This window comes from Rhincodon typus, chromosome 16 (genome assembly GCF_021869965.1).
Source record: "Rhincodon typus isolate 14 chromosome 16, sRhiTyp1.1, whole genome shotgun sequence".
NCBI classification, from domain to species: Eukaryota; Metazoa; Chordata; class Chondrichthyes; order Orectolobiformes; family Rhincodontidae; genus Rhincodon; species Rhincodon typus.
In genome coordinates, this window is record NC_063347.1 from 16,083,818 (window position 1) to 16,099,503 (window position 15,686).

At 40.9% G+C, this 15,686-nt stretch overlaps 1 protein-coding gene across 2 annotated transcripts in view; it reads right to left on the reverse strand.

Moving 5' to 3' along the window:
* The window catches only part of LOC109927082 (interleukin-17 receptor C), a 64,394-nt gene extending 56,280 nt beyond the window's left edge, over positions 1–8,114 (reverse strand). For both annotated transcript variants that reach the window (XM_048606569.1, XM_048606568.1), the window contains exon 1: positions 7,556–8,114. In XM_048606569.1, coding sequence (XP_048462526.1) covers positions 7,556–7,651 — 96 coding nt within the window. In that variant the 5' untranslated portion in view covers positions 7,652–8,114. The remainder of the gene's footprint in view (positions 1–7,555) is intronic.
* Positions 8,115–15,686: the final 7,572 nt, after the last annotated feature.

Genomic DNA, 15,686 nt, shown 5'->3' on the forward strand with positions numbered 1-15,686 from the left:
TGGGATCCTTTACGTTTGTCAGTAGCTATCACAAGGTGGTAGTTGGTTTGTGGGCTACCCTGATACCTAGGGATCCAAGTAGTCTTGTGGTCATCTGATATGTCTCTGATGTACGGTAGGGTGACTAGTGCGTCTGGCCGTGTTGTCACTTCTTGTTGTGGTCTGTCAAGGACTTTTACAGTGCTTTTCAGGTATCCATTCCTTTAAAAAGCTCCATAAAAGAACAATAACCGACTACCCTTCCTGGACATAATGGTAGAATGCAAGAACAATGTGGAACTCCAGACTAGCGTATACAGAAAGACTACACGTATGGACCAGATACTTAATTACACCAGCAACCACCCCAACACCCATAAACGGAGCTGCATCATTATTCAAACAAGCTACAACGCATTGCAGCAACCCCGAATTGCGCAAAGCAGAACAGCAGCACTTATATGGAGTTATTAAAAGGAATGGATACCCAAAAAGAACAATCCATCGTTTACCTCCGTGACAGACCACAACAATACATCACAACACGGCCAGACACACTAATAATCACCCTACCATACATTAGAAACATATCAGAGATTACCACAAAGACTACTCAGACTTTTAGGCATCAGGGTAGCCCACAAACCAACACCCACTGACAAACGTAAAGGATCCCATGCCCACAGCCAATAAAACTAACATGATATACAAAATACCATGCAAGGACTGTGAGAAACATTACATAGGCAAAATTGGAAGAAAATTGACAATAAAAGGATACACAAGCACCGACTAGCTACCAAGAGACACAATCAATTCTCACTGGTCTGAATACACATGGACAAAGAAGGACACAAATTCGACTGGGACAACACATCCATAATAGCACGAGTCAAACAGAGACATGCCAGGGAATTCCTGGCATACCAAACAGAACTCCATCGACTGGACTCAAATATACAAACCACTGAAGAACAGAACTGGAAGTGATGCCAACCACCCCAGCAAACCAAGGCTTATAAATAACAAGTCGGGCAGAATGCCAACGCTTCACCGGAGAAACACTGAGATGTTACCTAGCAGGCTGATGAAATGTCTACAACTTCATCCACAACCTGAGCTACAAATCTTCTCAAAAACTTTAAAAACTCTGTTGCTTGGAGTCAAACCTGGCACATAGGAAGATGAGATAACAAGGTGTACAGCTGGATGAACACAGCAGGCCAAGCCGCATCAGAGGAGCAGGAAAGCTGACGTTTCGGGTCTAGACCCTTCAGAAAAAAGGAAGATGGTTGTGGTTGTCAGAGGTCAGTCAGCTCACCTCCAGGACAGCTCTGCAGGAGTTCCTCAGGATAGTGTCCTAGGCCCAACCATCTTCAGCTGCTTTATGAATGACCTTCTCTCCATCATAAGATCAGAAGTGGGGATATTCATTGGTGATTGCACAATGTTCAGCACAATTCGTGACTCCTCAGACACTGAGCAGTCCATACACAAATGTAACAAGATCTGGAAAATTTAGGGATAGCAGGAACTGCCGATGCTGGAGAATCTGAGATAACAAGGTGCAGAGCCAGATGAACACAGCAGGCCAAGCAGCAGAGGAGCAGGAAAGCTGACATTTCGATTCTGGACCCTTCTTCAGAAATCCTGGATAATTTAGGCTTGGGTTGACAAGTGGCAAGCAACGTTAATGTGACGAGTGCCAATAAAATAGAATCTAACCATTACTTGTTGACATTTAATGGCATCATCATCACTGAATTCCACTATAAATATCTTGGGGGGTTATCACTGATCAGAAACTAAACTGGACTAATCATACAAGTACTTTGGCTCCAAGAGCAGGTCAGTTGACTAGGAATCTTCAGAAGTCACAACCTGACTCCCAAAGCTTGTACACCATCCACAAGGCACAAGTCAGAAGTGTGATAGAATACTCTCCACCTGCAGTAACAATAACACAAGAAACTTGACATGAGCCAGGACAAAGCAGCCCACTTAATTGACACAACATTCACAAACATTCAATGCCGTCATCCCTGATGCGCAATAGCAGCAATGTGCACTAATTGTATGGTGCACTGTGTAAAGTCACTAAGGATCCTTAGGCAGCACCTTCCAAATACACCACCACTTCTCTCTAAAAGGAGATGGGCAGCAGATACATAGGAAGACCACCACCTGCAAATCCCCTTCCAAGCCAGTCACCATCCAACTTGGAAATATTTCACCATTCCTTCACTGTCACTTGTCCAAAATCCTGAAATTCCCTCCCGAATGGCATTGTGGCTCTAACAACAACACATGGATGGCAGCAGTTCAAGGCAGCTAGCCACCACCTTCTCAAGAATAATTAGGGTTGGGCAATATGTGCTGGCCCAGCCAGTGTTGCCCACATCCTATGCATGAATTAAAAACCTTGGTTCTAGCTGTTGCACTGTTAAAGTGGGAAAGTGTGTCTTGGAGCTATAAGTCATGTATGAATTGAATCAATTAAGCATATATAGCCATTGGTGAGACACAGTCACGGACTAGTCCATCAAAAAGGATAATAAGGAATCAACTATCGTTTCCCATTCTCCAAAGGTCTCAAGTACAGCTGTCATTCAAACCCACAATGCCACGATGGGTCCTGCTTCTCTGATCTGTCTAAGCACAACTTGAGACCACCTTTGCACTCATGGTCTGAAACCGAAGGTCTGTAACTCGTTCTCCACGCAAAGCATCAAATTATCAACAATGGCAATGAAGCACAGTTATATGAAAATATTTATCACATTAGACATTCCATTGTGTTCTCCTTAACAAATCAGTCTTTGAAACACTGCAACCACTCCAACTGAAAAAAGTGAGCTCTTTGAGAAACACTATGACTGTGTATGTTAACCCTTAAAGTGCTGCTTCCAGTCCAGCATCTCTATCGTACTGTGATGTTCATGAAAACCGTAAATTTGATTATCTGTAATGGCAATTACATTTATTGTCTTCAGCTGCCTTTTTCAAACTTGTAAGAGACTTAACCACTATACAAAGGTCCCGCTGGTCACCCTGCATGTAAAAGTCGTGACTGCACTGTCACAACAGCAACCATTGATTTCAGTCGAATGGAACTTCAGTCCCTGCACTGGTGACCTTTTAGTTTTCACCTCCCCCTTGCAAACTACCCCCACTCCCCCCAGCATGACAGACCTTACTGGTGGTGCCAAGTTCAAGAAAACTTCCCTCTTGATATAAAGCATGAGCTTGACTCAACAGCAAGCAGTCTCACCTCAGTCTCAGAAAGCAACAGCTTAAAATCCCAACTATCTTGTTCTTCAGCACAACACTGAAGAAATGCAGAATTATGGGAGCTCCCATCCACCAATGGATGTGAAAGATTTCATGCACAGAAGGTTTCCTCAACCAAGACCATCAATAAAGATTAATGAGAGACCCTGGTTCAAGTCCCAAATAGTCCAGAGGTGTGCGATAGCATCGCCTAACAGGTTGTTTAGAAAACATCTAACTTCTTTGCTACCACATTTATCTACATAGAAACAATAACAGGAAGGGTTTAGATGGAAAAAAGGGCCAAATGCTGGCAAATGGGACTAGTTTAATTTAGGATATTTGGTTGGCATGGATGAGTTGGACCAAAGGGTCTGTTTTCATGCTGTATATCTCTATGACCCTAATAGACTAGACAAGTGACGCGTGGGATGGGGTACTTTCCTCTTGTCTGAGGAAGCGTGGGTCCAACTACACTGCAGAGGCTCAACAGTATTCGGAACAAAGCCACCGACTTGATCAAAGCCTCATCTACGAGCTTAACCATTCACTCCCACTGTTGCTGGCATATAGTGGCAGCAGTGTGAACCATATGCGATGTAGATGAAGCAACTCACCAAGACTCATTTCAGAATTCCTTCAAACACGCACCTTCTATCATATACAGGAACAAAGGAAACAGATACAGGGGAATGCCCCACCTGCAAGCCATCCATCATTGTGACTTGGAACTATATTGCCATCACTTTGCTGGGACAAAATCTTCTGCCTTCCCATGCTAACAGTACTTTTGCTGCACTGACTCTGAATGGGCTTTAGTAGTTCTAAAAGGCAAGAGAGTGATTAGGAAAGGACAACAAATGCTGCCTTTGCCTGAATGTTCATATCTCAACAACCAGTAAAAATAAACTTCAAAGTAATGTATGCTGTGCAAAGTTCTTTGAGATCTGATAAGGTATCATATGTAAAAGCAATTTTTTCCATCAAGAGTGAATATAAAAAGTTGATAAATCTCTGGGACCTGATCCAATATATCCCAGAACATTTTGGGAAGGGAGGAAATTACAAGACCCCTTGCAGAAATATTTGCATCATCTATAACTACGGGTGAGGTGCCTGATGACTGGAGGGTACAACATTAGCCACCTTTCTTTAAGGAATGCTGCAAGGAGAAACCGGGGGCCTCTAGATCTGTGAATCTGACTTCAGTGGTGGGTAAATGGTTGGAGGTAATTATAAAAGACAGGATTTATGGATATTTAGTGAGGCAAAAATTGATTAGGGATAGTTAGCATGGTTTTGTGTGAGAAAAGTTGTGTCTCACAAACTTGATTGGGTTTTTGGAGGAAGTTACCAAAAAGTTTGATGATGGCAGAACATTAGACGTTGTTTATTCAGATTTTAGAAAAACCTTTCACAGCGTTCCAAATGGTGGACTAATTAGGAAAGTTAGGTCACATGGGAATCAGGACGAGCTTGCCAATTTGATACATAATTGGCCTAACAGCAGAAGACAAAGTAAAGTTGGAGGGTTGCTTTTCAGACTGGAGGCCTGTGACCAGCGGTGTTCCGTAGGGATTGGTTCTGGGTCCTGTTTTGTATATCATTCTATATAAATGATTTGGATGAGAATATAGAAGGCATGGTTAGCAAGTTTGCAGACGGTACATAATTTGTAGCATAGGAGACAGTGAAGAAGATTTTCTAAGATTACAAAGGGATCTTGATCAAATGGGTCAATGGGTTGTAAAATGGCAGATGGAGTTAAATCTGAATAAAGGTATTGTGTTTTGGTGCAACAAACAAGGGTAGGGCTTATAAAATTAATGGCAGTGTTGTGACAGAGGGACCTCGGGGTGCAGGTACATAATTATATCCATAAGCATCCACTCCCTCAACCACCAATGCTCAGTAGAGGCAGTGTGTTATATCTACAAGATGCACCTCAGAAATTCAAAGATCTTTAGACAGTACATTCCAAACTCAATCACTTCCATCTAGAAGGACGAATGCAGCAGATACATGGCAACACCACCACCTGCAAGTTCCCCTCCAAGACACACCACCCTGACTTGGAAACTTATTGCAGTTCCTTTACTGTCACTGGGTCAAAATCCTGGAATTCCCTCCTTAAAAAGCAATGTAGATCACCTACAGCACACAGACTGCAGCAGTTCAAGAAGGCTGCTCACCACCATCTTTGAGGTAATGGCAAATCTTCTCTATTCATTTCTCCATTCAGAATTAACCTTTTGGTTCCAGTGACCCTTCCTCAGAACTGCAGAAGGGTCACTGGAGCCAAACCGTTAACTCTGTTTTTCTCTTCACAGATGCTGCCAGACCTGCTGAGCTTTTCCCACAACTTTGTTTTTGTTCCTGATTTACAGCATCCACAATTCTTTTGGTCTCCATTCAGAATATTTACTTTGTAACAAAGCTTCTGCCACACAATCAACTCCTTTGGACTTGTGCCATATTTAATAAAATGCTCCGACTTACTGATTTGCAACACTGGAAATGCACTGTAAGCTGTAGGATTCACCATTCTCCTGACTACATTACATACAAACTGCATGAAGTTAAAAGGCAACAAGTGATCATTGTGTGAAACATCTTATTTGGAGATGCATTGTTGACTTAAAACACACTCCAACATATATTACTTATAATTTTGACAAATAAGGATTTCTCATCTTTTTGCATTTGTAATGTCGTCCCAGTTTTTTTTAAAATCAGACCTGATATTAAGGAAATCAACAAAAACAGCAGCCACCAAGTGTGAACACAACATTGAACAAAGATTGCACTGTCTGATTGAACAGGCAATGATACTGGAGTTATCTAATTGTAGGTGGACAAAAAGAAATTAAGGGTTGGTTGGTGGTGCTGCCCTGTGTTAATCGATCTCTCATGGTGATGCATAAACAAAATTGAGAACACACATACGATGCAGAAGCAAGACTGATGTACAGAGTGATAATTGAACTGTGAAAGAACAGGGAAGGAATAGGATGCAGGCCAGAGGAAGGAGAAGGGTACATGGAGGAGGACAAGGGAAGAAAGTCAGTAGTTGAAGAGATATGCTAATCTCTCACAATGGGGGAGATTTCCATTAACTGAGTGGAGGGGAATATTTGCAAAAGAGATTGTCTCTGAGGCTTGATTTTTTTTCTCTATAGTAAACTCTGTATTGAGAGCTCTGTGTGAAATCTGTGATATTAGGTATTATGAACTGCAAACCACACTGTGCCTCTGAAGTATAACATTTCTGTATTCCTGCATAATTGAAGGTATTCCACACAAAGCTGAGCTCTCAGCCTGACACACCTTAATAGCATAACTGCATCACACCTCAAAATACCTGCAGGGCAATTCTGATTTGCTCACATTTTGCGATGACTAAATGTGAAGTTATCAAGTCTCAATTCCAGTTACTGAGCAGGTAGGAAACAAGCAACGCATTAAAAAGACTAATTTTCCTCAACTTAACATTCTGCCAGTAATGTTACGGTCTCTTCTATACAACATATCCTTTCAAAAAAAAAGTTCACGATAAATATGTTACAACATTAACTTTTACAGAAAAAGAAAAATCACAGAATCCCCAGAGTGTGAACCATTCAGACCCTCGAATCAAGGCCGACCCTCCGAAGTTCACCCCACCCAGATACATCTCTATCCCTGTATTTCCCACGGCCAACCCACCTAAACCACACATCTGTGGAGCGTGGGAGGAAACCGGAGCACACCCACGTAGTCACGGGGAGAACATGCAAACTCCACACAGTCAAACCAGGATAGGATCGAACCCAGGACCCTGGCGCTGTGAGCCACCGTGCAACCCCCATTAAACGTATTTAAGGCACGCTGGAGCTCAGATTTCGAACCGTGCACAGTTCAAAACAGGCCACTCGGCCCAAACTGTCTCGCCACCCTCCCGGGTCTAACGCTATGGGCATATCCTAGAGAGCTTGAGGGGCGGATCATGTCTGAAATCTATTGGACTCTACACTATCCCAGAGTGGCCCGGAAATTCCCTAGTGGGGACCAGAGCGTTTAACTTTCATAGAGCCCCCCAAGTGGGGTGGTTTGAAGTGTCAGGTACACGGTCAATCCCTAGAAAGTATATGAGACCCATTCTGAAACTCCCGGTCAGTAATAATGAAATAGAAAAAAAAACACAACACACACAAACACTAGCAACAATCAATAGCTGTGCCTGTGAGAGGGGAAGGAGAATTAATAGCGAAGGATGGAAACAGGTGAGAAAAAAATATTAAGGTTCACAATACGGTCGGAGTCTCACCTCATGGGAACATTGAGCTTCCAGTGAAGGTACATCGGAGGTGACCGCGCTGAGGGCTCCAGCCAGCAGCAGGAATAGCGGCAGGTCAGGCTGCATCTCGCTGCTCCTGCCCAGATCCTTTGGTGTCGCTTGAGGGAGAAACCCGCTTCACTTTCGACTGGATCACCCGAGAGCCGGGAATCGCAAATCCCATCTCAGGCCAGCCCCTGCTCCCATCTCTCTCTCACACGCACTCCCACATTACACGCGGTATCCGAGGGTCAGAAATCCGCAGCGAAACTGACACAATGTTTTCAGCTGCTCCTTGTTTGCCCCCCCGGGGGGAAGCTGTGTTCAAAGTCACGGTCCAGTGAAACTTCCAGGCTTTCCTCCTTTACTATAACAGGTGTCAGAGCTTCCTCCTGGAGGCCAGCCCTACCCTTCCACTGGGTCTTACAGCCTCCAACCTGAGGTCCAGCTAAACGAAGAGAAGCAAAAAGCACAACTCCCGAGCTTAATTTCCTGTCCGGAACATTTAATTATCGGTCCATCGTACAGGAGTTGCGTGTTTTCAAGAGGAAACTTGTAGAACTCTGTAGGAGGTCCCATATTATCCTCACAGCCAATGAAGGGAGGCGGCCTTATCCGTTCCACGGCTCAATTAATTATTTAAAAGATTACATACTACAGTAGGAATGGTCTACTGGCTGGAATTGTAATCCACTATTTCTACTATTACAAGTCCACACACTGAACTGGTTTAAAAGGAAAATTTGGAGTATTTGTGTGCAGTTTTGGTCACCACACTACCAGAAGGATGTGGAAGCTTTGGAGGGAGTGCAGAGAAGGTTCACCAGGATGTTGCCTGGTCTCCAGGGTATTGGCTATGAGGGAAGGTTAAAAAGACTAGGATTGTATTCACTGGAAAGACGGCGGCTGAGAAGAGACCTGATAGAGGTCTACAAAATTATGAGAGGCATAGATAGGTTGGATAATCACAGGCTTTTTCCCAGGGTTGAAGTTTCAATTACAAGGGAGCACAGGTTCAAGGTCAAAGGGGGAAAGTTTAAGGGAGATGTGCAACGGAAGTTTTTCAAGCAGAGAGTGGGAGCAGCCTGGAATGCACTACCAGAAGAGGTGGTGGAAGCGGGCACATTGAAGACATTTAAGAGGCACCTAGATGGGTACATGAATAGGGGGGGGAAATAGAGGGATATGGATCGAAAATGGTAGGTTTGTTTTTAGATTAATTAGGGCATGATGGTCAGCATAGGCTGGGACGGCTGAAGGGCCTGTTCCTGTGCTGTACTTTTTCATTTGTTAATTCATTTTCAAAATGCTGAGGATGCTGGAAATCTGAAACAAGATCTGAAAATGCTGGAGAAACTCAGCAGGTCTGGCAGAAACTGAAGGAGAGTCGAAATGTTGACTCTTTCTTTCTCTGCATCTCACTTTAAAAGTACATAACAAAATGCAAGGATCCAAACCTGTTGTACTGTGGTCATAGGCTTCCAATCGCAAAAACCATCCCTTTACCATCACTGTTTGTCTCCTATTTGAATTTTGGATTCAGTTTGCCAACTTGAATTGGATCCCAAGAGCTCGTACCTTTTGGACCAGCTTTCCATGTGGGACCTTGTCAAAGACCTCACTGGTATCCAACAAGCCACATCAACTGCACTGCTGTCAACAATATATTCAGTCACCTTTCCAAAAAAACTCTTATTACATTAGTCAGACAAGATTTCTCTCTAACAAATTCATGCTGGCTATCCCTGTCTTTCCACGTGTTGATTGATCTTATCCATCTGAATATTTTTCCAATTATTTTCCTAACACTGACGTCAGACTAACTGGTCTATGGTTACTTGGTCTATCCCTTCTGCCCTTCTTGAACAAGAAAAACCACATTAGCCATCCTTCAGTCATCTTGCACTTCTCCTGTGGTCAACAAAGTATAAATATCTCCATCAGGGCCCCAGCAATCTCCTCCCTTGCCTCTCTAAGCAGTCTAGGATACATCTTTTGAGGCCCTGGGGATTTGTGCACCTCCGTGCCCGCTAAAACATCCATTACCTCCTCCTTATTAATGTTAAGCATCTTCTAGAACCTCACCATCCCAACTGAAATCCCCGGCTGTAATGTCTTTCCCCTCTGTGAATACAGATGACATGTATTCATTTAAGATCTCACCCACGTTCACTGGCTCCACGCACAGGTTGCCCCTTTGGTCTGTAACAGGCCCAATTGTTTCCCAGGTAATCCTTTTACTCGTAATATACTTATAAAATGCCTTGGGGTTTTCCTTAATCCCATCTGTCAAAGATATTTTGTGGCCCTTCTAATTTCAACCATGTCACAGTGACTGCAACCATATCATACTCCCATGTGCTGATCAATGCATCTTACCAGTCAAACTCCTGGCATTAAAATAAATGCAATTTTACTTTCTGGACCTCCTATGTGCCTTATCATGCCCACATTTTCTCTGTCTACTGGAATGTCCAAATATTCTTTCTATATCTGATTCGACCTCCTCCGTGCCCCATTCCCCTGCCAGGTTAGTTTAAAATCTGCCCGACAGCACGAGCAAACTTTCCAAGAAGGATACTGGACCCATTCTGGTTCAGATGCAGCCCAACCAGCTTGTACAGGTCCCACCTACCCCAGAAGCTGTTTCCCCTGTGAAGGGAATGGACCAATTCCCAGTTACACTGATTACTCCAGCAATCTGACAGCATCTGAATTCCTTCGAAAGAAAGATTTCTCTGCACTGAAATTGAAAGAACCTCACCTGGACTTTGACTCCTAATGCACTTGAATTGATTCTGAAATCTGATTTTTAAGTAATTTATAATATGTAACGTCTCTCCTTTCCTTTTTCTTTCTGTCTCTCTTGAAAGAGTGTGTGAGAGAATGTGTGTTGTGAACCATTCCCCAAGTATTGAATGCAACAACAAAACCGATTTTCTTTAGACCCTAAAGAACTTGATGAGGAACCTTTTTAAGGTAGACTTCACAAAACTGACCTTGGGGGAAAAACACCTCCACCAATTCATAAAACAGATTTATAAAAATGGATAGGAGATGAGCACAGTTAAAATAACTCAATTCACCTCTCCCTCTTAGCCATGACAATCAGTCAAATCTATTGCAAGAGCAATGTACCTCGCATACTGGAACTATGAAATAAAAACAGAAGTACTGGAATTCTCAGCTTCTGCCAAGAGAGGAAAGCAGAGTTAATTTTCCAGGTTCTAAAACAGAAATTGATGGAAATGCTCAGCAGGTCTGGTAGCATCTGTGGAGAGAAATCAGAGTTAATGTTTTGGATCCAATGACCCGTGGTTCTGAGGAAGGTTCTGATTTCTCTCCACAGATGCTGCCAGACCTGCTGAGCTTTTCCAGTAATTTCTGTTTTGTTTCGGAATTCCAATATCCGCAGTTCTTTCGGTTTCAATTTTCCAGATTGATGATGTTTTGTCAAAATAAAAAGTGCTTTGAGATGTAACGGGTTTTAAACCAGGCAGGTGTTATAATCCCTGAAGAAGCTGCAAATTTATGTTACAGTCTGGTTCATCGGCAATACTTGTTTTTGTTTAAAACAGATTAAGTTTGAGATCCCAGCTACTTACCAAGAGAATAAAATCACAAGGATTGATGATTTTGAACAAACAAAAACAAACTTTATTCTGGAAAGTTAGAACAGTAAAACAACCTACAATGTATACTTTAAGATCCCAAATACACATGAGATAAATATGGGTAGCAGACAAACTGTGGTCAACAGCCCACATACTGAACTTTAAGTCATTGATGCAGCCAAGATAGTACCTATCCAGACATTAGTGACATGGTGGGTCACCGAATTTCGGCAAAAGTCAGTTTGCAAGCAATTTCAATTATTCAATTCCAAAGATCTGGCTTTGAAAATACCCTCAAAATCCTTTCTGCCTTGGACTGCGCAACATTGAACTACCAAGATGTGCAATCACTTTTACTGTGATTGAGTTCACCAGGAGTCCTGAGACTGCTCAGACATGTCAAATAACTGACACAATCTTAGCTTTAATCAAACAACTGAAAGAAGTTCAGTCACTAACTTATGTGAGAGACCAATGATAATTCTGTTGCATATGAGCTCTCAATATAGGTTTCCATAGTTGCAAGCGTCAGGTAGGAGACCCAGGCCATTAATTAAGCTACTTAAAGACTCTAATTTTCCAGGGTAGTGGGGAAGTGTACGAACCTGTTTTGTATTTGATTTGGTGTCTGAGATTGAAACACTTTAAAATCTTAGGAATTGTGTTTTCCACAATTGCCAGTCTGCAGATCTATCAAATGGTTCTGTTAATCAAAAAAAATCTAGTGGAAATACCAGTACAGTTAAATTTTGGTGCATTCACTGATTATTGTTAGGTGTTTGAAGATGCTGATTATTGTCTTGATTTGAATGATAATTCTTAGGATTTTTATCTTCTCGCACTGGAATCATTTTATCACTTTTTTTCCCAAGAGTTGACTGGAGTTGTTGTTGAATATTTGTCATTGCAAAGATTGTTGTTGTGGTATTAAAATGGACACGTGTTAAAATTTCTCCTGTTTTTAGTATAAACTTCAGTTTCCTTTACCAATATGGCACATACACAGAAATAAATAAAATATCCCTTTTCCAAGATGTCTTAAAGTTTTCTAAAAGACCTATGATTTTTTGAAAATTTCTACCCAATTAAGGTAAGGTCAAGAATTGCCTTCATACATAGACTTCTTTGTAATACTATTTATTATGTACTAAGACAAAAAAAAACACAATACATGACATTCAGAGACATTCTAGGCCTAGGTGCTGATTGATAGAGAATATTGATTTTGCCATTTTCACAAATGCTTTCAGCTGGGGATGCCATGATGAGCACAAGCAGTGATGTCAGCAAGCAGGTAGGTAAAAAAAAAAAAATCAGTGAATCACTGACTCCAAAAAAAGTGTTTAACATAAATCAAATTAAACTTAAAATATCATGTAGCAGAATAAGCAGCTTACAATAGTCCATTTTTAAATAAATGTGAAATATATTCATTAATGTGGAGAAATTTGACCTTCTCTGGAAAAGTGAGGGGATTTAACAGTACTGTAATTGTGAAATTATGATGTTTAAAACTCAATTACATCTTATCCAGCAAGGTGCAATGATGCTGTCACTTTAAACGGTTATTTTGTCCTTTTTTTGGAAGAGAGATTGTAAGGCAGAGGTGTCTAACTGGCTACTTGAAGACAACTTAAATAAACAACTTGTGAGGCCTTTAGTTTTGTTTTTAAAAGTTGGAAAAATGGAAGCAGCCTGAATGGGTGTAGCCAGCTCTCATAGATCCAGATTTCTGGGCTTTGGTTTTTTTTAGTAATATCAGAAGCTGTTTGGGGTCTCAAAAGAGTTGTAAGTTTCAGTGAATGTCTCTTGGCTGCTATACTCTGAATTTTCTCTTAACATTTCTGCCTCCTGTTTCAGAGAACTGCTTGTAAGAATCAGTGTCTGAATTTGCCTTTTTGCCAAGAGGTATGTTTATGGGATGTCACCATACTGGAACAGTTAATTAGCAACAGGTACTGTATCTATTATTCGGTTAAATATTCCAATAGTTAAGTTATTCTACATTCCTCTTTCTTTTGTTTATATTTTAACTATAGTGTTTAAATAAATTGTGCTTTGTTTAATGTCGTGTAGCTTGACCAGTCTCATCACATCTGGAACACGCATTTCACATCTACCTTAAAAAGAAGAAAATGTTAGGGTCTAGGTTGCCTTCTTAAAATATTTTGAGGGGGTCTGGTCTGGTTCATTACAATGGTTATTAAGAGAGAAAATAACAGCAAATAAATGGAAATATTCATAATTCCATTCACTTCCACAACTTCAATCTGGACTAAGTCAACAGTGCAACCTCAAGAAATGATAATGTAGCGATGACATCACTGGGCTAGTAATCAGGTTAATGCTCTGGGTTGCACAGGTTCAAATCCTACCAAGGCATTGATGGAATTTAAGTAATAAATCTGGGAATATAAAGCTAGTCTCAGTAATGATAATCATAACAAATTAAGATGAATTGTTATTTTAAAGAAAACCCATTCGGTCCATTCATCCTTTCATTCATTCACAGACCAGTTATGGAAGGAAATCTGTAATCCTTACCTGATCTGGTCTATACGTGGCTCCAGATCCACAGCAATGTGGTTGAATCTTAACTGCCCTTTAAAATAGCCGAGCAAGTCACTCAGTTCAAGGGCAATTAGGGATTGGTAACAAACTCTAGCCTTGCCCATGAACCCCGCATCGCATTCCAGAGATTTTAAGAAGTCTAGAATCACTGCCAGTCATGGATTCCCATGTTAGAAAATGCAGCTGGCTATATAATTCGGATTTCTTAAAGATTGAGATGGCCATCAAACTTTTTTTTGTTATAAAATCTAATTTACCTTAGTATCCAGGAGTTGAACTGATGTACACGTCCATGGGCGTTAAGTAAAAATCATTGATTAGAGGCAACTTGCCAAGTGATTGAGTACTTTAATTGATTCTGACACCTCCAGCAACTTTCTGTATCAGTCGAATGTAAGACAGTGATCAAATAACATTAATTCAGGAAATTTGCAGTCACCATTGATTTTCATAGGAGGGGAAAAATGCATTGACCGAAAAATATTATACAAAACAAACAAATTGAATAATCAGGTGAAATCTGATGTGAAGAAAAATTTATTAAATCACACCTAAATTAAAAGTCTCATGGATGAACACAACAAGTTTTGGAGTGACGCTTCTGAAATTAATGTAAAATGCTTGCTCGACTGTAACAAAGTGGGAAATAATAAGGTATATTGTAACGGAACAAATTTAATCTGACAGCAGAATAAATAAGAATGTAATTAGTCTTCCTCGTCTCATTAGATAAAGAGAAAATTGACCTTGAAACTGACAGGAAACTAGACTTCTTAACCTTGAAACTTTACAACATATGTCATGAAGAAGGAAGAATGGCAAGGTTGGAGAATGACTTGGGCAAAGATTTCATTCTATAATGTCTGTACAACAATGATTTTCTTGTGCATTTACTATATTGTACAAGTTCCAGATCTTCAGTTTCTATACACGTAACCTACAGATCTCAGCCAGTGAAATGAATCAACACGATTGGTCTATTAATGGAATGATAGTGAGATCAAATGACATTTGTTGCCAGGAGATGTGGAAGAGACTGTGATTAAAGTTCATTTTACTATTATAGCAAAGCAAATATTGTTCAGTCCTAATATTTCTGTAATATCATTATGATAAGTCAAAAGGAAACTATAAATTTGGGTGTTGTGAGATCCACACACACAGGGTGACAAATTTAATCAATCATGTTTGTTTAGTCGTGGCAGCTTGAATTATGTCATCTCTTTTACACTGGTATTTTCCCTTGTGACTGTTTTGCTACCACCACCTTCTCTGAAATTTTCCTGCTACATCTCTCACTCTGTACCTACTGCCATTGGTGTCCTCAGTCTGACTACTAGGTATACTTCGTCTACATCAAATTATAAATGGGAGACCAGATCCTGTCTCTACATCACTTCAGTACCGCTAGATGTACATCACCATAATTAATGGACTTCGGTGGAATTTTAGTTGAACTGCCTGATTCTGAACATTAATAGCTTCAACAAACAAATTTGTGAAAATAACTTCCCACCCACCCCACCTCCAACACCCACTCCAGATGTTCATACTCCTGTCAACTCTGAACATAGCCACAGCTAACACCCAAAGACAAACTCCCTCGACACCTGCTTCTGACTTAGAAGGCTGTGTGTTCAGTTCCTACTCCAGTGGTGCCAGTATGTGATTTATGCTGCCATCTCATTGCAGTACTGAGGTATTGCTGCAGTGTTGGAAGTTTGACTGAAATGTAAACAAAGTTCTTATAGGTGAAGGTAAAAATTCCTATATCCTGTATGCTGTTTTGCCAGACATTTATTTAATTGTTGTTTGCGAAAGCTTGCTATGCCCAAATTAATCATTTAGGCCCGCATTGAAAAATACTGTGTACTTGCAAAGTATTCATTGTGCTTTAAGTAAACATGTCTTTAAGATGTAGATACAACACAGTGTGG